Source organism: Canis lupus, chromosome 20, assembly GCF_011100685.1.
Source record: "Canis lupus familiaris isolate Mischka breed German Shepherd chromosome 20, alternate assembly UU_Cfam_GSD_1.0, whole genome shotgun sequence".
In the NCBI taxonomy this organism is placed as follows: Eukaryota; Metazoa; Chordata; class Mammalia; order Carnivora; family Canidae; genus Canis; species Canis lupus.
In genome coordinates this window covers 32,392,562-32,415,928 of record NC_049241.1, presented here as the reverse complement: position 1 = coordinate 32,415,928, position 23,367 = coordinate 32,392,562, and the positions used below count along the sequence as shown (strand labels likewise).

The following is a 23,367-nucleotide window of genomic DNA, read 5'->3' as shown; positions in this document are numbered from 1 at the left end:
AAATAAAATCTTAAAAAAAAAAAAAAAAGAGGAGGAGAAAAAGAAATGATCAGCCAGGAGGGGCCGGAGGAGGAGGCCTGAGGGGGCTTCTGGAGTCCTGATGATGTTTTGTTTCTTGTTCTGGGTGTTGATCGTAGGGTCCGGTCCATTTACTTTGTGAAGATTCATCAAGCCGTTCATTTATGCCTTGTGCACATTCCTATGTGAACATTATACCCCAGTAACAAATTTTACTAAAAAAGAGAGAGAGAGAGAAAAGAAAAAAAAATCAGCCAAGATGGGGTTTTGGTGGGGGGACACCATAACTTCCGAATAAAGAGGTACTTTCCTGTTTATTATTTTGTGTTATGACATCATCCTGCCAACTTAGTTTTATGATGTGAGGGATTTAGGTTTTATGTGTCTTAGTATAGAAAGGGTTATAAGAAGATATATTTAGCTAATCACCCAAGTGCTATAAGAATGTCAGTGAAAGCCATTGTTTCTTAATTATTCACAGCAATTATCAATGTGGACAATATTCAACTTGGAACCAAAATAAACGGATGTTTGAAGAGGCCTTGGTGGAACAATCAAATCATCAGTCTCAAAATGTCCCCCCTCTGCTGCCTGCCAGAGTCGCAATTCTATATTTATCTTTCCAAATCAGCAGTATAGCAATTAGTTATTATAATAGGAGCTACCAATTTATTGTGTGCCGACTTCATGCCAAGCACTGCATCATCAGAGTTTTTCATTCTCTAATTTCATTGTCTCAACAGCCCTGCCAAGATGTTGTCTTCTACCATTTTGCAGTTGAGGAAACTGAGGCTGGGGGCTCCTGAATGGGTCCAAGCCCACACTGCTGGTAAGTCACAACCAGAGAATAAGCTGGAGTCCCACCCAGTGTGCTTTGCTATGTCTTGGGACTTGACGTCAGTGACAGGAAATAAGTGACATGTGTAACAGAATTCTGAAACCCGAATCATGGCTCTTCACATGGTTACTATAGTTACTTCTCTACATGATGCTCACATTTTTGCTGAGATAACAATGGATCCACTGTTAGCCATTGAGGTGTTGGAACCCCTACCTTCATCATGAAACCGGAGGGACATTTTAATAGGCTTAAAATAGCATTCCTGCCTTTTAATCATACCTTTTATTTCAGAAGCTCCTGGAATGTTAACAGATTAAGGCAGCTTTACTAATATTGTTTTTTGGACCTTGTGTAAAACATAAGAGCTCTCTAAAAGTAAGCAACCATATTTCAGACAGAGACCCAAAAAAGAACTCGTTGACAAAATAGATGCATTTGGATGGATGGTGGGGGTGGGGGTGCATGGATGTCCTCTCACTAGACTGAGTGGGGGGTAGGTATCCAGCAGGAAGATGACCTTGGATATGGCAGGAAAGAGAGGCTGTAGCACCTGGAGGGATCTAGCCTGGGAGGGAGAGCAAAGAGGCAGAAGCTGTGCTTTGCAAGTAGATATGGCCCTTGCTAAACTAACAAACATATGCAGAGGAAGTGGTTTGGATTAGAAATGAGGTGGGAAGACGACCAAGGCCAGAAATGTGTTATTGACAGGCGTTTAGAGCACTGAGCTGTCAGGGAGAATGGGAATTCATAATATGGGGTTGCCTTGCCTCCTGCACTCCAGCTGCCCAGGCTATGGTCAGGCGGCTTTATTCCCTCTGGACTCTCAAGGCCCACGACATTCTCAGATGTGGCACACTGAGACACTCATGGGACCAAAGACAGAAGCCAGAGCTTCTGATTCCTGGTCTAATGTCAGATCCATTCTCTCTAATTACAGAATCATAATGGTGAAGAGGATGGTGATATCCGAGGACAACCGCAGGGCCTCTCTCTCAATGCTGGTGAGAACCAGATTCTTCCCCCTGGTTCTGTAGCTCCCAGCAGAGTTCTGGAAGCTGATTAAAGAGAAGATGAGAAATAATAGGTCATTAGGAACCTTATAAAAAGGAAAAATGCTCTCATCAAACTTACTAAAGCGTCTCTGTGGCTGGAAGTGGGGGAGGCATTGTAAACTACTGGCTACAAGGGTCACTTGTGCCAAGCGGTGGCCTAGAGGCTGGGGCAAGTGTGCAGAGGGATTGGGGCTGGTCCCCAGGGGTGGGGTGGGGAGATGGTTTAGAAATGTATTTCTCAATTGGGTCAGCCAGTGAGTAAAAGTCTAAGGAATGCCTTTTAGCTGCCCCAGGAGAACCTGGCCGGTGAAACCAGTGGTACAAGGACCAAAGGGGACTGAGGGCAAGAAAGGGACAGACACACAGAAGAGATGGATCCCACCTAGCAAGACAGGCAGATGTAGTGGGCTTCTCCATTAGCTGCAGGGTCCTTGGCCCTTCAAAATTTAATAGTTGGAAAGAGCTCAGCAACGTTTTGGGTCCAGATTATCTATAAGAATCTAGGGATTGTCCTCAGTGTGGGAGGAGTGTGGGAGATAATTGGAATGCCACACGTGGGCTGAATGTAGATTTAGCCCCCAGGTGGTCTGGTTGGACTTGAATAGCTCTCTGAGCAGTGGAGCAGCACCCTATAACTTTTGCAGGCACCTCCCTTCTCAGGGGATCCTCCCAGCCTCTTTCTAATTTAAGGCTGAGGCACATGCTACCCCCTACCCCTTTTCCTGTACCCTATAGGCTGCCCATTTGAATGCTCAAGAGACTGTTTTGGAAGAAGCAAACCCTGAAGGGACACAGACTGTTTCTTTCTTTGTTTTTGTTTGTGTGTGTGTGTGTGGGGGGGGGGGGCTTTTTTTAAAGGATTTTATTTATTTGAAAGAGAGAGAGAGCACAGTGTGAAGGAGCAGAGGGAAAGGGAGTAGCAGCCTCCCGGCTGAGCAGGGAGCCTGAAACAGGGCTTGATTCCAGGATACTAGGATCATGACCTGAGCCGAAGGCAGACGCCTAACTGACTGAGCCACCCAGGCACCCCCACAGACTGACTGACTTTCTTTCTTTCTTTCTTTCTTTCTTTCTTTCTTTCTTTCTTTCTTTCTTTCTTTCTTTTTTCTTTCTTTCTTCTTTCTTTTTCTTTCTTTCTTTCTTTCTTTCTTTCTTCTTTCTTTCTTTCTTTCTTTCTTTCTTTCTCTTTTTTCTTGATTTTATTTATTTATTCATGAGAGAGAGAGAGAGAGAGGGCAGAGACATAGCCAAAAACCAGGCTCCCTGTGGGGAGACCCATGCAGGACTCCATCTCAGACCCCAGGATCAAACCTGAGCCAAAGGCAGAGGCTCAACCACTGAGCCACCCAGGTGCCCCCAGACTGTGTTTTTTTGTTTTTGTTTTTTTGTTTTTTTGTTTTTTGCATTTCTGCTCTACCCATTCTAAGGCTCCCTGCGGGTAGGTATATAGGGGCTCTAAGTGACAGAGATGAGGCAGATGTAGCAGTAAGGTGGGAAGAGGAGCTCCCCACTGCAGGCAATCATCCCAGAGATTTGTCCTGTGTTTTGGCCCAAATTTCATATGCTGCTTCCTTTTCCCAGCTTGTTTACTTTTATCTCTTCTGCACTCTTTTATTTGTCCACTCAGTAAACCTTGTTGACCATTTCCTGTGGCCAGGATTTTGTCCCAGATGAAAACTCACTTTGAATGAGGACTGAGACACAATCTTCTCTGTCACGGAGGTCACATTCTAGGTCAGTTTCAAAACAGAATGAGCTTTATGCTCACTGGGGGTAAGCAGGGGTGTGGTTTGGGAGCCCAGGTGTTGGGGGCTGAGTGGACCTAAGAGGGTAGGGTAGAGGTCAGGGAAATCTCCCAAAAGAGGAGGGAAGTGGTGCTAGTTTCTGCTCAGGTTGTCAGATGAAATACAGGACCCTTGTATTTAATGCAGTATTTATGACATAATTTTCTTAAAACAATTGTTACTTATCTGAGATCCAGATTTGACTGGGCATTGTGTTATTTTCATTTGCTGAATCTGTCAACCCTAGTTTCCTGATGAAGATATAGGAGTTAGCTGAGTAAATAGAGGGACAGGAGGGAAGAACATTCCTCTAGAGGGAACAGCATGTGTAAAGTTGGAGGTGGGGGTCCCCATACTTCACCGAAGGAACTGAATATTGTTCCTTGCAGAGGGGGAGGAGTAGAGAGAATGCACCACACTGGCACATCTGTCGAGTATGTACTAAGGTCTAGGCCCATGGTGCTCACACAGGGTGCTCTTCTGAGCCAGATGGAAACAGCTTTGGCTCTCAGAGAGCTCATGGTTCAACTGAGAGGCAGTGAGGTTGGGCAAGAGGACAGGCACTGTGGAAGTTATAGCTGGCAGGCACCAGCTTGGCTGGGAGGTCATTAAAGGCCTCTCTCAGGAGATGACAATATGCTGAAGGATGAGGAGACAGGGATGCTGAGGGCTGGGGAATGAATGTTCTAGACTAAGGAAATAGCATAATGGAGGGCCTAAAGTAAAAAAAAAATAAAATACACAGTGGGTCCTGAATACTGAAATGTGGCCAGAGGGGCCAGGGCCCTGAGGAGAAGCGGGTGCAGAGGAGGAGTTTGGAGAAGTGAGCAAGTGATCACACTGGAAGGAATTTGGGCTGGATCCTGAAAGCAATGGGAGCCATTGAAGGAGTTGAAAGCAGGCAGGGTGGCATACCCAGCTTTGTGTTCTTAAAGGTGATTCATGCTGAAGAGAAGAGGGCGGATGGGTAGTGTGGGGGCAGAGAGAATGAGGGGGATGAGGGAGGGGGCTCCTGCAGACGTCCAGGGCGGACAAGTTGGTGGCTTGGGCCTGCGTGATGGTGGTGGAGATGGAGAGAAGGAGAGATGGATCCAGGCTGTGTTGAGGAGGAAGACTTGGCAGGGCTGGGTTATCCGGCACTGGGAAGTGAGGGGGCGGGAGGAGCAGGCGTGACTCAAAGCTTCTGGTTTGGACAGATGGGAGGACGGTGGCACCACTTGCTGAGCTGAGCTGGGGACTTGAGAGGTTTGGGGGTGGCAAATTGACAGGGTTCAGGTTTGCACATGGAGAAGGTGAAGAAACTGGTGACGGCCATTGGAGGAGGGGAGCCTGGCAGAGCTGTGTTCAAATCTCTCTTCTCCCACTTGGCTGTGTGGCCTTGGTCAATGACTTTCCCCCTCCTTGCCTTACTTTTCTCATCTGTACCCTGGAATGATGTGGGAAGTCTATCCTCAGAGTTCCTGAGGGTGTGGTGAGCAGCCTCCAAGATACCCAGTGATCCCCACCTCCTGGTACTCACGTCCTTGTGTGGTGCCCTCCCACACTGTAAAAGGGTTGGTTTGTGAGACTGAGAGACTACACGTATGTTACTTTGAAGGCTACATTATAAAAGACATCGTGGCTTCAGGCTTTTCTTTCTTAGATCACTCCCGCTGGGGGCTAACCCAGCTGCCATGCTGTTGGGAGAGGCTCAGGTGAAGAGGGGCCACTGCTTCCTGCTAAAAACTACCTGAGTGATCTTGGAAGTGGATTCTCCAGTGCCAGCCAAACCTTCCGCTGACTGCAGCCCCAGCTGACATCTAGACTGTAAGATCTTCTACCTAAACTACTTCTAACTTCTTGACCCATAGAAACTATGAGATAAGAAATGTTTATGTTTTGAGCCCCCTACATTTGGGGCTGATTAATTATGTGGCAATAGAGAACTGATCCAGAAGGCAGAAACACTCAGCACAGTGCCTGGCACATAGTAGGGGCCATAGAATATGCAGCATCTGTAAGTGGAGTTCAGGAGAGAGGCTGGGGCTGGAGGTATTGATCTGGGAATCTTTTGGCTTAGAGATAATAATGGACTCCGTGGAGGTGGCTGAGCCAGTCCACAGAAATGGGTAGACAGGAGAGGATGGCCTTGGCCAGAAACCTGGGCAGAAGGGGCTGGTAGAGCAAGAGGAGGAGCATCTCCATGAATCTGAGAGGAAGGAGGGAAACTGGAACAAGCCATAGGAAGAGGCTATCTCCTAGAGGATGTGGTCACAGTATCACTACAGGGAGGCCTGAGTGAGGGAGAACTGAGGAGGATCTTTCAGATTCAGCAACAGATTCCTGGTGGCCCCACAAGAGCTATTTAGGTGGAGAGATTGAGGCCAGATTGAATATTGTGGGTTGGGGTGTCAGTATAAACACTTTCCACCCCCAACTCCCAAACCAAGATGGTTTACAGGAGAACCCTATAGAAAATCCAAACTACAGAAAATCTCAGTCTTATATAAGCTGTAGAGTGAATAGACAATCTTTTTTTTTAAAAGATTTTATTTATTTATTCATAAGAGACATGGAGAGAGAGGCAGAGACATAGGCAGAGGGAGAAGCAGGCTCCATGCAGGGACCCTGATGTGGGACTCAGTCCTAGGACCCCAGGATTACAACCTGAGCCAAAGGCAGTTGCTCAACCACTGAGCCACCCAGGGGCCCTAATACTCAATCTTTGATTTTTTTGAGCTCCTGTAACTGTGACAGCAAAACCAGACAAGGAGAGAACAGGGGAGGAAATTAGCAGGCATATTTCATTCATAGATATGAATGCAAAAACTCTAAATAAAATATTAGCAATGCAACCTAGCAGTATATTGAAAAAATAACACATCACCAAAGGTGTGTTGATTCCAGGAATGTGTAGACAGTTTAATAAAACAAAATCCACCATTGGATAAGGGGGAAAAATATCATATTTGATAAAGTACAGCACCCATTCCTAATAAAGCAGAATAGTGCTTCCTTACCCTCATAAAAGGTATCTATTAAAAATCTATGACGGGGATCCCTAGTTGGCTCAGCGGTTTAGCGCCTGCCTTTGGCCCAGGGGGTGGTCCTGGAGTCCCTAGATCGAGTCCCTGGATTGAGTGCCATGTCGGGCTCCCGGCATGGAGCCTGCTTCTCCCTCCTCCTGTGTCTCTGCCTCTCTCTCTCTCTGTCTACCATAAATAAATAAATAAATAAATAAATAAATAAATAAATAAATAAATCTTAAAAAAAATAAAAATAAAAAACTATGACAAACACTATCTTTAAGGGTAACATATTAGAAACAGTCAAGAACAAGATAGAAATCCCCACTGTCATTGTTGTTCAACAGCATGCTGAAGATTTTAGTCAGTGCAGTAAAAAACAAGAGACAGGAAATAAAGGCTGGACAGGGAGATGCTAAATGTAATTACTTGCAGACTCTATGATTATTTAACAGAAAATTCAAGAGAGGCTATGAACTTATTAGAATTAAAAAAAGAGTTCAAGTTTGCTGAATATAATATTATTATATAAAAACCAACCACATTTCAGTAATCATCAATATATTAGAAAATATGGATTTGAAAATATAATTTATAATAGCAATAAACACTACAAGAGATACATGGGAATAGTTCTGAGAAAACTGACAAAATTAATTCCTCTATTTTTAATTGAGGAAACAGAAACCCTATAAAGGGAAATAACTCTTCTAAGGACACTGGTATACCAAGAGGCAGTTCTGGATTTTCAGTGGCACCAAATCCTGAAAATCTGAGTGCTGGGTAATTTTGGTATTGTTTTTCTTGTGTAAAAACTATAAACTCATCATATTTTCTGATTATAAATTCAGTTACCTATGCATTCTAGAAAGTACAGAAAATTCAGAAGCACATTAAAATAAACCACTAACATTCCCATCCTAGTACCTGGATAACTATGATCAATGATTTGATCTATTTTCTTCAAAATTTTTGTCTATGTATATTTGTATTTTATTTATTTATTTATTTATTTATTTTTATTCACGAGAGACACACAGAGAGACAAAGACAGAGAAGCAGACTCTCTGCAAGGAGCCCATGTGAGACTCGATCCCAGACCCTGGGATCATGCCCTGAGTGAAAGGCAGACGCTCAATCACTGAGCTACCCAGGCATCCCATATTTGTATTTTTAAATATAAAGTTAGGATTATACCACATATACCACTTTGTGCATGGCTTATTTTCATACATATTTTCCTGTATCCTCATCTGGTCTTTTTGAGTATGATAATATAGCACTAAATCATGTTCATGAAGCATATGCCATTCATTTAATCTATCGATTTGGGTTTTCAGAGAAAAACCAAATTATCAGATGACTGTGATGATCATGCTGATAAAAGTTAAACCCCACAGGTACCTGGGTGGCTCAGTCAGTTAGGCATCTACCTTCCGCTTGGGTCCTGATCCTCAGGTCCTGGGATTGAGCCCAGTACTGGACTCCTTCTTCTGCTGGGGCCCTGCTTCCCCTTCTGCCTGCCGTGCTCTTCAAATAAATAAAATCTTTAAAAAACCCCAACAGTTTAACTCCAGAGCCAACCCAGGCACATGTATACATGAAACACAGGTGAGTTCCTAGAGCCACGGGTTATCCTGGTGGAGAAGGGAAAAGGACAAAACCAACATCATTTACCTGGTCCTACCTGAAAGGGGACAGAGATCTGGTTAGCGGGAATAGAATGGGATTTGGAAGGAGTCTATGCCTGCCCACCAGTTAGCTCTGAGACTTCAGGTAATCTCCTAGCCTCTGCAACCTTGGCTTCTGTAGTGGTGGACTGAGGACAATACTGGCGCCAGCCTCACCAAGGGCCAGCTTCTTCCTGAGGCTTCCAGCCTCAGGGCCTTTGCACCGGTCATTTTCTTTGCTGAAGCCAGCTCCGCCCTACTCCCCGCCTGCCCTTCCCTACCCTGCCCAGCAGGCTAGATGGGCGATATCACAGGGTGGCTTGCCCACCCCCCCAGGTGCTCTGGCCACAGGCTGGGCGTCCAGGTCCTGGCCGCCACCCCGCGCGAGGCAGAGGCCCCTCCTCTCGCTCACCGTCAGCACTTAGAATTACAACTTGTCATTATTTTGTCTCCTGCCTGTTTGCTTGGGTCTTGCCTGTCTTCCCCTCCCTTCCGTCTTGGTGGCCGCTGTACACGGCCGGGGCCCCATACGCGTTGGGGAAACAGCAGGAACAGCGGGGAGGACCCGCGTCGGAGGCCGCAGGGAGAAGTGCGGGGGGTTGGGCTGATTCCAAACTGCGGCGGGGGGCGGGGCGCAGGGGGCGGGCTCGGGGGCGGGGCCTCGGCGCCTCGGGGGCGGGGCCTCCGGGATTGCGGCCGAGCCAGCCTGACCGCTCGGCCCCGGCTGCGCCCGGCTGAGCTCCTCCGGCCTTCTTGGCCCTCCGGCCTCCCGCCCGCGCCGCCGTTAGGGGGCGCCCGCGCTTGCGGCGCCGCGGCTCTGCTGGGAAGGCGCCGCCCGCGCCCGGCGGCAGGAGCCGCAACTCCGGGCGCGGGCTCAGTCGTCCGCTCTGCCGCCGCCGCCGCCGTCGCCGCCGCCGCCGCCGCCGCCGCCGCCGGGCGCAGGCTCGCTCGTCCTCGCGCTCCCGCTCTCCGGCCGCCGCGTCTCCGGGCCGGGCAGCTGCCGCCGCCGCGCAGTGAGTGGGGGCGGGCCCGGGACTCGGGGGCCCGGGGGCTCGGGGGCTCGGGGGCCCGGGGCTCGGGAGGGCCGGCCACAGGAGAAGCCCGCGCGGAGCGGCCGGGATCCGGGCGGTGGCGGGCCGCGCCGAGGGCACCGCGGGGAGCCGGGGCGGCGCGCTCCGGGGCTGGCACGAGCCCGCGGCCGGGGGGCCGGAGGCCGGGGCCGGGCGGCCGGGCTGGGGCGGGGCCGGGCGCTTCGGGGGCCCCGGGCTCGCGTCGCCGGGGCGCGCCCCCCGCCCGGGCCCGGAGAGCATCTCGTGCCCCGCCCGGGCCGGGTGCGGTGGGGGGTGGGGGTCTTGGCTGTGGGGCAGCAGCGAAGCGTGGCCCGGACCGGGACACATCGACTTTTGCCCGAAAAGGATTGTTTTAGGGGGTGGCGCCTATTAGCCACCAATTGCCCTAATTCAAAGGCTATGGCAGGGCTTCTGAACCCAGCTCTAGGGCATTTTCTGCCCCCCCCGCCCCCCGAGACGACCCTGTGAGTGCAGCTGAGTCCCTTACGCTCGGAGGTGTGTGTCTTGGCGTTTCCAGTGGTGGACGTCGGAGGTGATAGATGACCGCGGTGATGGGGAGCCCCGAGGCACCTGCCAGGCTGGCGGCGGTGGAGGCTGTGCCTGAGGGTGTGGGACAGCAGAAACGAAAACAGATCCTCTGGATATTCTGCTGAAGTTGTCACGTTTCTTCTGTTCCAGTATAGTTCTGGACCAAGTTGATAAAAATCCGATTTTAGGACTTTGTGATAGAAGAGGTTTGAGTGACAGGCGGACCCCCCCCCCCCCCCCCCCGCCCCGTGACCTGGCTTGGCCAAGAATGTTTGGGGTGGGCCCAGGTATCTCCTACCCTTTTTCCCCCTCGTCTGGCTTGCTTGCTTATTTATTTATTTATTTATTTAACTTATTTATCTATCTATCTAGTTATTATTTATTTATTTGTTTGTTTGTTTATTTATTTATTTCCCCCTGCCACAGATGCCCAGGTGCGATCTCAGAATAGGAAGAGAGCTAGTAGCACAGCAGTTAGCACAGGCCCGATCCCAAGATTGATGTTTTCAAATGAACAAATATGTAGCTAAGGAAAAGGAAAAATCGTTTTATCTGCAGGGTTGGTAGTTGGGAGAGAACTTGTTCTTTGGTCGAGAACTGCCGGTCCATGCCAGTATTTCATTTTACGTGATGCCGATAGATACGAAGCGTTGAGTTGGTGAGGACTGCCATCGATGCCATTCCCGAGATGTGTGTGATTCACATTTACACAAGTCATGTTTTACTCAAGGCATTAGTACATAAAGGAATCCTAGGGTGAATCCGTCTATGGGTCCCTCAGTATTATCTCGGATTTTGGTATTTAGAGTCTATTTTAAAATGGAATATGCATATTTATCTGGATGGGGCTTTACCTTATAGATAATCCTGAGTCATGCTTTAGAGAAGTCCCTTCTGTGATCGAGAGCTCAGATATCTGGTGGTCTCTATAAAAGCTGGTTGCTCCCCTTTACCTGTAATTAATTCTCCCTTCTGGAGCTCTGGAGAAAGGAGGACCTGGGGAGATTGGAAGCAAACTAAGAGGCCTTTTCTCCCATATATTTTTTTCTGTTTCCATGCCAGGGCTGTAAATTACTCGTGCTCACACTCCTGAAGTTTCTCAATTTACCAACCCAAATTTTGTTTATGCTACCACCACTAGTATCTTCACGTTTGTGTAATACTTGCCAGTTAGCACATGGTTTCCTAGTCATGATCTTGCTTATTTTCTTTTTCTGCAAAGAAGCTGGACTTAAAGAGGGATTTCCTCGGGGGTCTCATGATGAATAAAAGGAGTAGAAGTGGGATGCAGAGGCTCGCTGGTCATCAGTTCTCTTTTCCTCTGCACTGGCTTGCATGTGACTTCAGAACCCTAGTCCTGATCTTTTAGGACTAGGACCCTGTAGGCTGGTTGTTTCCTTTTGTGTTACGCCTGTATGGTATCATTATGATTGGGAAGGTGGTATTATACTATTTTATTTTGTAGAAACTGAGGATAAGAGGTATGTTTTGATTTTGTGGCTATTTGTGACAACTCTTTAGTATTAAGGTCATTTTTTCAACCTAGACCTCGTTTCCTCTAGACTACATGGAGAGAGGAAGGAGAAAAAATAATTAATTTTAGGAAAAAACAATCTATTTTTGTGTTGGTAAGGACACCCTAACACCATAATCACTTTCTCCTTGTGTGCCTGGCTACTTGTGTCAGCCTATATGTGAAATGTTAACCCAGAAGATTCCTTTAGATGTCGCTGAACTCATTCCTATAAAAAGTATTTCATTTTCAAACTCCTATGTTTCAAGAACTGAGGAGTTCCATACAAATGGAATTTTGAGGTATGTATAGATGGAATTTATTGAGTCTTCTTTTCTGAATGCCAGACACAAAGATTTCCGTAGAAAGGCATTTTACAGGGGTTACCTAGAAACTTTGGGAAGGCAGTAATTACAGGTTTTTATTATTTATCCGAGTTTGGAGGTGTGCATTCTGATGGATAAGTTGTTATATAGAAGTAGGAATTTTGCTTGTGAGAATGCTTAGTTTTAGTCTGTAGCAGAAATGATAAACCCAGAATATTTATGTAGAATTAGTTCATCATAACCAAAAGCTTGATTGCTTGCAGTTCTGCAGTGATGAGGAGAATGGTCTAGGTTCTTAGGTAAGTTATTAACTTGTTGGATTGTGGATTTTTCAGATTTGCTAGTTTAGAAAATTGTTAGCAGTTTCTTTTAAGGCTTTTATAAATTCTTTAGTGTGTGTTTTCCTTCGCTTAATTATCTGCTAACATTATTCTGTCAGAATTTACACATTAGTCATAATTAACCTTTGAAGCTTAAGTGTGGGTGAATTTTCAGTACTGTTTTATATTCTTTGGGAATGGTCAGCCAGTTGTTTCCACAAGAATTTTATTTGCACTGTAGGTGAGATACTTTCAGGTAGGACTGATTTTCAAGGGTCAGAAGCCTTTCTTTGAACTTTATAATTGTGCTTGGTTGCATTTACAGTTGTTTAAAATGATCTTTAGTAAGGATAGTCACTTTATTTATTTATTTATTTTTAAAAATTTATTTATTTATGATAGTCACACAGAGAGAGAGAGAGAGGCAGAGACATAGGCAGAGGGCGAAGCAGGCTCCATGCACCAGGAGCCCGACGTGGGATTCGATCCCGGGTCTCCAGGATCGCGCCCTGGGCCAAAGGCAGGCGCTAAACTGCTGTGCCACCCAGGGATCCCTAGGATAGTCACTTTAAAGAAATAAGTTTTTCATTGTTACCCTCATAATCCCTATTCCTGGCAGATTTTCTGGAATATTAGATTTTTCTTTGTCTTCATCAAGTAAAACAGGCCCATTTGATACCCATTTCAAGATCTTCCTTCTGCTGCCTGTCTTGTGGTCATTTAACTTCTCATTAAACCCTCTATTGGAGACTGTGCCAGAAGAGAGAGAAGATGAAAAGCAAATGAATCATTTTCTAAATGTTAGCAGCTCTGAAAAATGATTTAGTAGAAGAGATTGACGCTATCCCAGAAATTCTTTCAGATTATGTTTTATTTCATTCATCTGTATTGTCTCTGAGATGTTCCTAATAGTCATCAGTTTATTTTATTTTATTTTTTTTTAATTTTTTTTTATTTATTATGATAGTCACAGAGAGAGAGAGAGAGAGAGGCAGAGACACAGGCAGAGGGAGAAGCAGGCTCCATGCATCGGAAGCCTGATATGGGATTCGATCCCGGGTCTCCAGGATCGCGCCCTGGGCCAAAGGCAGGCGCCAAACCGCTGCGCCACCCAGGGATCCCTAGTCATCAGTTTAGAGGCTGATTATTCAGCTATTGGATGACCAGGAATCTAACTGCTTTTTTTTTGGTTTGTTTCTTGCAGTATCTAAGCATTAAGCATCCCCACAGAGGATGTTTAGAAGTAAGGAGTAGGGATAAAATTTAAACTGATCAATACTGTTTTTTCCCCTTAGGGCTCTTTAGTGAACAGTTTGGTTTTTTAAGACAGTTTAGTCATTGTTATTGGAAATGACTAATAGTAACTTTATTTTATTTTGAGTATTTGTATCTTATACACAAATGTAGGGAGGTTTTGGGGTGTTTTTAAAGAAACACGAACTTATATAGATTCCCATAATTGATTTCTTGAATTATTAAGCTTGGGTTTCATTACATCTTTGAATCGGAGCAGAACCTGGGCTTTTGCTGTGGAACAGACTCCAAGTCATCTAATTTTCTTTTTATGATTGTTTAAGAAGTTATCTTATTTTGGTTTAGCAGTAGAAAAGGGGGGAGAAAAGGATTAATAGTGGACAGACCTTGCATAACACCTGTAACATTGATGATGTCTGTTTTTTTCCTTTGTCTTTGGTCTCCCAGTTCTCATTTAACCATTTGGATATTCATGGATTGGAGTTCTTTACTTGAGACAGTGGTGCTTGTGAGTAGGTGCTTGCTTTTTTGCCTCAGGGGAATTTTTACAAGCCCATTGTGACTGCTCACTTAGACTTAGTTACTATTAAATTTATTTATAAATAAAATCCACCTGCTAGGGAGTCTATAGTTAATCCTTTCAGTTTCTTGTTTCCTGGATTCTGTTCTTTCAATTTCCACCCAAAGAGGGGATTTATAGAAGGATCTATACTAGTTGTCAGAAAATCCAAGATCTTTTTTTTTTTTTTTGGTTAAAGATTTATTTATTTATTCATGAGAGACACAGAGAAGGAGAGGCAGACACACAGGCAAAAGGAGTAGCAGGCTCCATGCAAGAAGCCTGATGCGGACCCTATCCCCGATCCCTGGACCCCAGGATCACGCCCTGAGCCAAAGGCAGATGCCCAACCACTGAGCCAGCCACCCAGGCATCCCAGAAAATCCAAGTTCTTAATCCGTTACTTTCCAAACTGTGGGAAAACTTGAGCAAGTCATTTAATCTGCTTTTTTTCTATTTTGCATCTCTGAAATGGGGATGGTAATTCATGCACTGATTATTGTATCAGGAATGTTGTGGGAGAAAATTTATTTACATTTTAGAATATCTTTTTATTTAAATTTTGGAATCCCTTCTCTCAGGTTGTCCAGATATTCCTTCAGAGTTCTCCTGAGTGAGCTCTTCCTGAAGTCGCCCACTTGGAAGTGTTCTTGTTTTATCTTCCTGAAGGCCTCTGCTAGTCCATCCATTATGTAGCACTTTTCTGTACAGTTGTTGCATGTTGTTTTTCTTCACAGATAGAAAGCTCCATGAAGGCAAAGATTGTTTCTTTCTTATTTTTGTGTCTCTACATTGCACATCGTCCACCCACCCCGTTGACCTTTAATAAATGTTGGTTGAATTATTTTTGAGGCTGTCAGGAATGAATACTTTGGGTGATGGGAAGATACCAAAGATGAGTCTATTTCGGATGACTGGCCTTTTGAATTGCTCAGTTACTGATCTTTCTGTTGTATCGTAACTGAATCAGATGTTCATAATATAAATTGGTAAAGCCTGTTTTCTTGATTCTGTTTACTTCAAATACTATGAAGCAAGTCAGAGGAATGAAAGGTTGTCACAACCCCCCTGAATTTGACATTTGTTCTATTTCTCACCCTGTAGCATGTGGAGGTCTATCTATATCCAGCTGCTGAGTATGGAGAATTAAACCTGACGGCACGTTGTCTGGTCCACATTTTAGCTTGTTTTCTTTGAAGAATGTGCAAGGTGGAAAAATAGATGCTTCAGGCTCTGATTTCAGCCCATGCTGTGCTATGCAAATGTTCTCTACATGCCTGAGTGACCTTTTTGAGAAAGAGCCTTTGTGATCTTCTGTAGCCAGGGCCTGTTCTGGGAATAGTGTGCCAGATTTCTCTAAAAGTGGGAAAAGTGAATTTGTTCAAAGACCATATAAAAAGCCAGTGCTTTTCCTGGATAAATACCGATAAGTTCACGTTTCTTACTGTCTCTTGCCAGAGCTTTTGAAATTTGCTCTGCAGTTTGCTTTGCTGGTTGATTTGGAGAATGAAGTGTGTGAGAGGGGACTGACTAAAGCAATTCTGTAGCTGGGAAAGTGTTTAAGTGCTTTTGAATTGTAGATAAAAATAAATTCAAACTGGCATCATTAGTATCTGGGTGTTTATCAATGTCTTCAGGCTGGCTCTCCATAAATGCCGGCTGAATGACTGGCAACCAGATTTCAAAGGTTCTTTTTGTCCCAAATTGTGCTCTAATGATTTGGCATTTAAATTGTTTTCTATTTGTTTTGATTATTGTACAAAATGAAATCTATCGTTATTAAAAGCATAATTAGTGTTTTTTAATGTTATAAAAGAAATACCATTCTGATGTATTTCTCTTGGAAAGTGTACTGGTGTCTTGGGAGGTTTATGACTTTTAATGCTTTTACTGAGATGTTTGGTTGTGTAGCTGAAATGGATGAAAAAGAGTTCTCTTTCTCCGTTTCCTTAAATCACCTTTTTGATAAGGATCATTGTAGGTTTGCACCAGGATAAGCTTGTACAGTTAACCGTAATGTTCTCCTGTAGAAATTCTAAAAATTGAATTCCCAGAGAGGGTAGGTAGAATTTTTTTTTTTTTTTTTTTACAGATTTATTTATTTGTTCATGAGAGAGAGAGAGGCAGAGACACAGGCAGAGGGAGAAAGGATAGGTAGAAATTGAATGACTGGTGTACTTACTGGGCTCCTTCTCCTTCCCTAAGCATGGGATAATTTTTTTCTCTAAAGATCGTCAATCTCTCAGGCATGCGTAGACAGTCTTAAGAGGAACGCTATCCTCTCCAGGTCTTTGCCCTGTAGCCAGTTTTGGTTGAGTGAAGATGAGTAGTTACCCGATGCTTGGCCTGCTCTTTTGGGTGGAAGAATCATTCTGTTTTCGTAGTTACATGCTCTGTCATATGTCTTTTTCTCCCCCCAAGTTTCCCTGGAACCTGGGCTCCCCAAGACGCAGCGCTGGAGCAGATGGATAATGGAGACTGGGGCTATATGGTGAGATGCTTTTACAGATGCATTTTGAAGGCTGGCCAATAATTTTTGTGTCTTTCCCCCTTCTTCTGTATTCTTAGGTATAATGCATCTTCAAAGAATGAAAGTTATAAATTAGTATAACACCCTCTCCCCTCTTAATGAGTTTATTTTTGGGGTGTTTTTGTTTAGTTTGGTCTTTTTATGTAAGCAAAGTCAATATGAGCTCTCTAAGTGACTTTTTATAATCACTTACTTGAGAGAGATCATAATAATTTAAAGGTCTTCAAAGTATATCACTCTTAAAACCCTACATAGAGTAGTAACTGTTAAAATGGTCTAGTAGGTAATGGTACAGAGGATTTTTCTTGTGTTAGGAAAGTTGAAGTTTGAGAAGTTGCCACTTCTCCCACTTGTACTTTTTTTTTTTCCACTTGTACTTTTTTTTGAATGTGCTGGTCTTCCTATTTTACTTATCCTTTTTTTTTTCTTTTTTTTTTTACTTATCCTTTAATCAAAGAAATATTTCACTTGTCTAGTACCTGGAGTCCATCTGTCTTTATTTTTATTTTTTTCTTAAATATAATTTCTAAAAGGGAAGGTATGTATTATGTAGAGAAGCTAGCTTTTCAAAATTAAAAGCCAGATTGCAACATTAATGTTACAAAAGTGAATACAGTATCAGATTATAAAATTTGAAAGCTGCTGTTAGCCTTTGGGTATATAAGATTGTGTTGACTAGTATATTGTTATGTTAGTATTTGGCACTGTATTTTCCATGGAGAAATTATAAAGAGTAGGTCTGCACTAATTTTTATTTTTAAAATAAATTTTATGATTTGTTCCCCTTTTTTGAGTGGGAAAAATGAAAGAAGTATGTGTTAAATTGAATTAAGAAAAAGGAAATTCTCTTTTTTTTTTAATCAGAAAAAAACTTATATGGGTATATTTTAGCTTGGCTTTTCTCTTCCCATAGTATACTCTGACCTAAAAACTTCTCTATAGGTATTGGACCTGAAATTAAATGGCTTTGGAAGTCATGCTCTTCTTTTTTTAGTGTAAGGTTTTAATGAATTAGATTTACCCTTTTCCTATTGAAAGAAAGTATTAGATCCCTTTATCTGGGTAGGTTTATCATTGATAGTAAAGCTATTTTGTATTATAGGACTGCTAAATACATTATAGCCTGAAGGAATCTTTTGCTTGTTACTATTAATTTTTTTAGTTTGTCAAAGTTAGGATTTAAGAGATTTCAGATGACTGATCATTTTTTAAAAATTTCAGATGACTGACCCAGTCACGTTAAATGTAGGTGGACACTTGTATACAACGTCTCTGACCACACTGACGCGTTACCCGGATTCCATGCTTGGAGCTATGTTTGGGGGGGACTTCCCCACAGCTCGAGACCCTCAAGGCAATTACTTCATTGATCGAGATGGACCTCTTTTCCGATATGTTCTCAACTTCTTAAGAACTTCAGAATTGACCTTACCTTTGGATTTTAAGGAATTTGATCTGCTTCGGAAAGAAGCAGATTTTTATCAGATTGAGCCCTTGATTCAGTGTCTCAATGACCCTAAGCCTTTGTATCCTATGGATACTTTTGAAGAGGTTGTGGAATTATCTAGCACTCGGAAGCTTTCTAAGTACTCCAATCCAGTAGCTGTCATCATAACCCAATTAACCATCACCACTAAGGTCCATTCCTTACTAGAAGGTATCTCAAACTATTTCACGAAGTGGAATAAGCATATGATGGACACCAGAGATTGCCAGGTTTCCTTTACTTTTGGACCCTGTGATTATCACCAGGAAGTTTCTCTCCGGGTCCACCTGATGGAATACATTACGAAACAAGGTTTCACGATCCGCAACACTCGAGTGCATCACATGAGTGAGCGGGCCAACGAGAACACAGTGGAGCACAACTGGACTTTCTGTAGGCTGGCCCGGAAGACCGATGACTGATCTATAAGCCTGGGAGAAGTTCCTGGAAACTCACTCTCCAGGACATGGAAGAGACTTTTTTTTTTTTTTTAAATCACAGTGTGGGATTTTTTTTTTTTTTTTAATATTTGTATTTATTTGAAGGCATTGAGGACCAGAAGGAAGTTTTGTGCGTTAGCAGACTCCTCTATGTTTTGTTCCTTTTACCTTGAGTATGCATGTGCCTGTTTGGAGCCTCCAGATACCTTTTTTATAAAAAGAAGTATGAAAATCATTATGGTATATAATCTACTCTTAACAGAGCTTTTTTTATTACAGTGCTATAATGATTTCTGATTAAATGGTCCCTAACTCAACTAGAAGGCTAAAAATGCAGGAATGAAAGAATAAACAGAGTATTCATGATGCCTTTGAGAAAAATCAAAACATCATGTAGGGTGACCTAGTTTCCAAACCAATAAGAAGTATTGTAATATTAAAGGAAAACTGTTCCAATCATTTAAAAGTACTTGTTAAGTACTGCTTTTTACAGTTATGACAACTGTTTCTTTCTATGCATATAAATCAAGCAACCAAATATCTGTAGCCATGGAAATGTCTGACTAGAAATATTTATATTGGATTCTGAATACAAAATGTCCCTGTGGTAGAACTCTTACTTCTTATGCCTGGTGCAGTATAATTCCCAAGTGTACTGTCTACCAGAAGAAGAAAAAAAAACTAATAAAAAATGAAATATGAAAATTAGGTTTGTATTTGTTGATTATTATTACTTATGGGGGGGGACATCATATTTCTTGCCTAAAGTATGTATTGTTTGGTTTATGTCCCAGTATATCCTGCTTATAACACCTTTGTATTTGACTCCAGAGGACTCAGTAGAACCTGAGGAGGCAGTTTATAGAATCTACTGTGTTACTGGAGCAGGAATGGATGGAATTAATCATCTTGTCTAAAAGAGTGCATATTCAAACAGGGAATCAAACAATTTGATAAATTTTTTTTCAAATAGGACTTATGTTGAAGATTTTTCTTCAGGAAGCCACTAATTGTCAGCACTGAATATGACCCTTTTGCTAGCTTTGCACTGAGCACAGGGACAAACTGGCTCTTTACTTTTTTCTCACAATATTATGGTGGCCCACAAATATATTTTATTATTATAGTTAAGTCTGTTTCTGAGGAGAAAAACTAAACTGCAGTGAGTGAAGGCTCTGGAACAGTTGGAGATACATATGTACTTTATTTTACTGTGGTCTTTATTTTGAATAGTTGCTTTGATTCTCTTTCTTGGAAGTTATAGGAAGGATTATGTTAGCTATAGTGAGACTTGCTAGTTGCTGGAACACTTTATAAAGTAAGTCATGTAATTTCTTCCCTGTTTTCTAAGGGAAGAGTGGAGTTTTGAGGCTGTGTGCCCTTTCCTTTTCTCTTCTACATGAGAGAATTCTGAAATTCTGTCTCTGAAAGGAGGATGAGAACACTTACCTATATCCATTTTTGCCCATGTCTCTCTGAAAATTTAAGATTTGACAAATGACCAATATCTAGAAACCTGTAATTACCCTGTTTTTACCATCTTCAACTAAACCATCTTCAGCCGTCTTCAAACTAAAATCCTATCATACTATTGGCAGGTTGCTGTGGTTTCATTAAATGGTGTGAAGTTATCTTTTTAGAAAATTGTCTGATACTTCAAATTGATTAGAGATTACCCCCCTCCTCCAAAAAAACATCCAGCCACTTATGTGTTGTTGAATTGGCAGAGATAGAAGCAAGACAGGATGATTTGGAAATGAAAATAATATTAGTTCTAAGGTTTTAAAAATTAAAATCTTATGGGGTCTCTTCCTTGCCCAGTTTACTGGAGAAAAGTTTGTTTTGGTCAATTTTCTTAGGTTTATTAATTGTTAACTAAGGGGCTCCTGGGTGGCTCAGTCAGTTGTTAGGCATCCAGTTTTTAATCTCAGGTCTTAATCTCAGGGTCGAGGGTTGCAACCCTACATTGGGCTCCATGCTGGGTGAGGAGCTTACTTAAAAAAAAGAAGGAGAAGAAAAAAAGAAAAAATTAACTAAATGATTATTTTTATAAGTAAATTAGGAAAAGTAGCCAGCTGAGGTTTTTTTGCAACTTAATCTGGTGGCATTTAGTTTTGAGTGTTTACTTGTGCAATATGAAAAATGTAGTTTGATTATATTTGGGTAATTTGAGACAATTATGTCTTTTTAAGAAAATTTTAAATCATTTTCCCTGCAAAATAGTTGATTTTCAAAAATTGATACTTAGTGGTATTCTCAGAGCTCTACATTTTATTTAGATTACTCCAAGAACAGGCACTTTTGGAGGAGGATTGTGTGTGCACATGTGTATATCCCTTTAAACCTTGGATAAATGTGTGCTAAATTAGACATAAATGATAACTAATGAATCTATTGACTTTTAGATCTAAAGCAAAACTGTGGTATTTAACAAAATAGATGCTACAAATGGATAGCACTACTTTATTTATTATGGGAAATTTTAAACATAATCAGAAGTAGAATAGTGCAAATACCCACGAACCCCTTGAATGACCCCATCTTCAGCTATTCACTCTCCCTTTTTCCTTCCATAGATTTTCATGAAGTAAATCACAGATGTTTCATCCATCCATTCAGATAATGACCCTCTTTAAAAAATATATACTTTAGGGGGTGCCTGGTTGGCTGAATTGGTAGAGCATGTGATTCTTGATCTTGGAGTTGTGAGTTCAAGTCCTACATTGGGTATAAAACTTACTTTATTATTTTTTTTAAGATAATAGGGCTATTATTATCCCCTGCTGAGTCAGGAGCCCGCCATGGAGCTTGATCCCAGGATCCAGAGCCAAAGGCAAACCCTTAACCATCTGAGCCACCCAGGCCGCCCTCAGAGCAAGTGAGCTTGCTTGCTTGCTTGCTTGCTTCCTTCCTTCCTTCCTTTCAATTTTATTTATTTATTTGAGAGACAGTGAGATAGCATAGAAAGCATGAACAGGGGAGGGGTATAGGGAAGAGGGAGAAACAGGTTCTCCACTGAGCAGGGAGCCTCCTGATGCAAGGCTCCATTCCAGGACCCCAGATTAGGACCTCTGAACCAAAAACAAAAGCAGATGCTTAATTGACCGAGTCACCCAGGCGCCCCTAGAGCTTACTTTAAAAACAACAACTATGTATATGTGTGTGTGTGTATATATATATATATATTTTTTTGAAATATATAAAGTATATATGAAGTATACTTTAAAGTTGAATGCTATATATGCCATAGTTCATAGTCCCATGGTGGCGCCTCTTGAATGCTCTTCATTATTTCACAGCTTGGATCTCCAACTTTGTAATAGTGGTTTTATGTATTTCTCATAGGCAGGGTTCCCCTGTTTGTAGAAAAAAAAGTACATTGTTAAGACAATATTTCTGCCAGGATTAATGACTTTTACCTCCACATTAAGTTTTTAGTTTCAAAAAAGTAACATTACATAAGATTCTTAATTTTAAAAATTAGTTTTTTTAAATCTGTTTTGTGTGAACATATGGAGAAATATTTTTTCCAAAGGGCATCCTTCCTTTTCTCATGCAGATTTTAAATTGTGGATGCAGGTGGCCAATTAAGAAACAGCTTATCATTTGCTTTTGGAATTTAATACAAATAAAATGCTTGACTTTTTGAAGTTCTTTGAAGTTGAACATTAACCGCAAAGCAAGGACTCAGAAGATGAATTGGATAATTAAGGTTCTATGTAAGAGTAGGTTATTTCCCCTTGTTCACTAATATATGTCTTAATTCTTTGCTTCACAGTTCTAGCCTCATCTTTTATATTTACTTGTTTGCCTGTCTAGGCTAAAACTTTGAGCTCCTCATTAAAGACAGGGTCTATGACTTCTGTTCTCCCTTATAGCCTTAGTACTTAGAACAGTTTCTGGTGTAGAGCATATGCTCAATAAATATTCATTGAGTGAATGAATGGATGAATGAATCAGTAGGTGTGTTTCATGTATCTAGCAACTACTTGGACAAATTTTTACAGTAGAATAATTGGGGGAAATAGGATTCTTGTTTTGAAATTGTCCCCAGTGGTTCCTGCACTGCTTGCATCTATAGGGAATCACTTAAATATGAATTCATGTGGGGAGCAGGAACAGCCTTTTGCAATTTACTTTGGAGAATCTGGCTGGAAATAGCATCCAGCTCAGGAAAAAAGCCAAAAAACAAACACACCATGGCTAGAGTAAACTATGAAAGAGCGCATCATCCTGTCTAGGGATAAAGCTCAACACTCAGCCTGCCCCAGACAGAAGAGAGACTGTCTTAGGATTCTAAGATGTTTAACTTAGCATAGCACTTTTCTTTTGGTAGAAAATGTCAGTGAAATATATTCCCCTTTGTAATTTTGTGTCTCCAAGGTATGTTTTAACATAGCTATTGTTTTAATTTATTTGAAATACCTTCATTGTGCCTTTTTCTACTGGTGCCAATGAGGAAAAATGTCTTTTACTTCAAAAGACATTTGAAGTAAAATGTCTTTAGCTTCAAAATTATCTAGAGATTAGAAATATATACCTTAAAAGTGCTATTTTGGTAGACTCTCAAGGAGCCAGTAGTGTAAGATTATGTGGCTATATTTTAATAGTCAACCGACTGTCATTTTAACTAACTGGCGACAGTTCTCTAAGGCCATTGATAATCTCACATTCCCAAATTGCTGTGCATGGAACAGTCACATTACTCTACTTGTCACCTTTTTAGCAAGGTAATGTAAGCCAAGATGGTCAGAGTCTGCAGCACTGTGTATGCAGGAGGTTCTTCATTTCACTGTGGGTCATAAAACTATGTTCATTTATTCCATAAATGCAAAGTGTCTACTCCGAGACAGATCCTAGAGTTAGGAAGAGAAAGACTCTATCCTTGTTCACAGTCAGGTAGCTGGAGATAGGGAAAAACAGAAAAGTGAATGGGAAAAAAAAGAAACAAAAAAAGGAAGGAAGGAAGGA

The 23,367-nt window shown here is 42.2% G+C and overlaps 3 protein-coding genes across 13 annotated transcripts in view; 2 read left to right on the top strand and 1 right to left on the bottom strand.

Moving 5' to 3' along the window:
* Positions 1 to 1,989, top strand: part of PXK (PX domain containing serine/threonine kinase like) — a 111,420-nt gene extending 109,431 nt beyond the window's left edge. Inside the window, exons 18-19 of one of the 2 annotated variants that reach the window (XM_038566019.1) lie at positions 762 to 847; positions 1,797 to 1,989. In XM_038566019.1, the coding sequence (XP_038421947.1) occupies positions 762 to 799 (38 nt within the window). In that variant the 3' untranslated portion in view covers positions 800 to 847; positions 1,797 to 1,989. The remainder of the gene's footprint in view (positions 1 to 761; positions 848 to 1,796) is intronic. The other variant, XM_038566018.1, reaches the window with a different exon arrangement.
* KCTD6 (potassium channel tetramerization domain containing 6) overlaps positions 1 to 19,104 on the top strand; it is a 41,045-nt gene extending 21,941 nt beyond the window's left edge. The window contains exons 2-4 of one of the 5 annotated variants that reach the window (XM_038566033.1): positions 762 to 847; positions 16,362 to 16,431; positions 17,692 to 19,104. In XM_038566033.1, coding sequence (XP_038421961.1) covers positions 825 to 847; positions 16,362 to 16,431; positions 17,692 to 18,378 — 780 coding nt within the window. In that variant the 5' untranslated portion in view covers positions 762 to 824 and the 3' untranslated portion in view covers positions 18,379 to 19,104. Of the gene's footprint in view, positions 1 to 761; positions 848 to 5,365; positions 5,502 to 9,307; positions 9,384 to 11,761; positions 11,784 to 13,284; positions 13,890 to 16,361; positions 16,432 to 17,691 lie in introns of those variants that run through there. The other 4 variants (XM_038566035.1, XM_038566034.1, XM_038566032.1 and 1 more) reach the window with 4 other exon arrangements.
* Positions 19,105 to 19,580: 476 nt separating this feature from the next.
* The window catches only part of ACOX2 (acyl-CoA oxidase 2), a 32,955-nt gene continuing 29,168 nt past the window's right edge, over positions 19,581 to 23,367 (bottom strand). For all 6 annotated transcript variants that reach the window (XM_038566003.1, XM_038566005.1, XM_038566004.1 and 3 more), the window contains one exon: positions 19,581 to 21,752. In XM_038566003.1, coding sequence (XP_038421931.1) covers positions 21,690 to 21,752 — 63 coding nt within the window. In that variant the 3' untranslated portion in view covers positions 19,581 to 21,689. The remainder of the gene's footprint in view (positions 21,753 to 23,367) is intronic.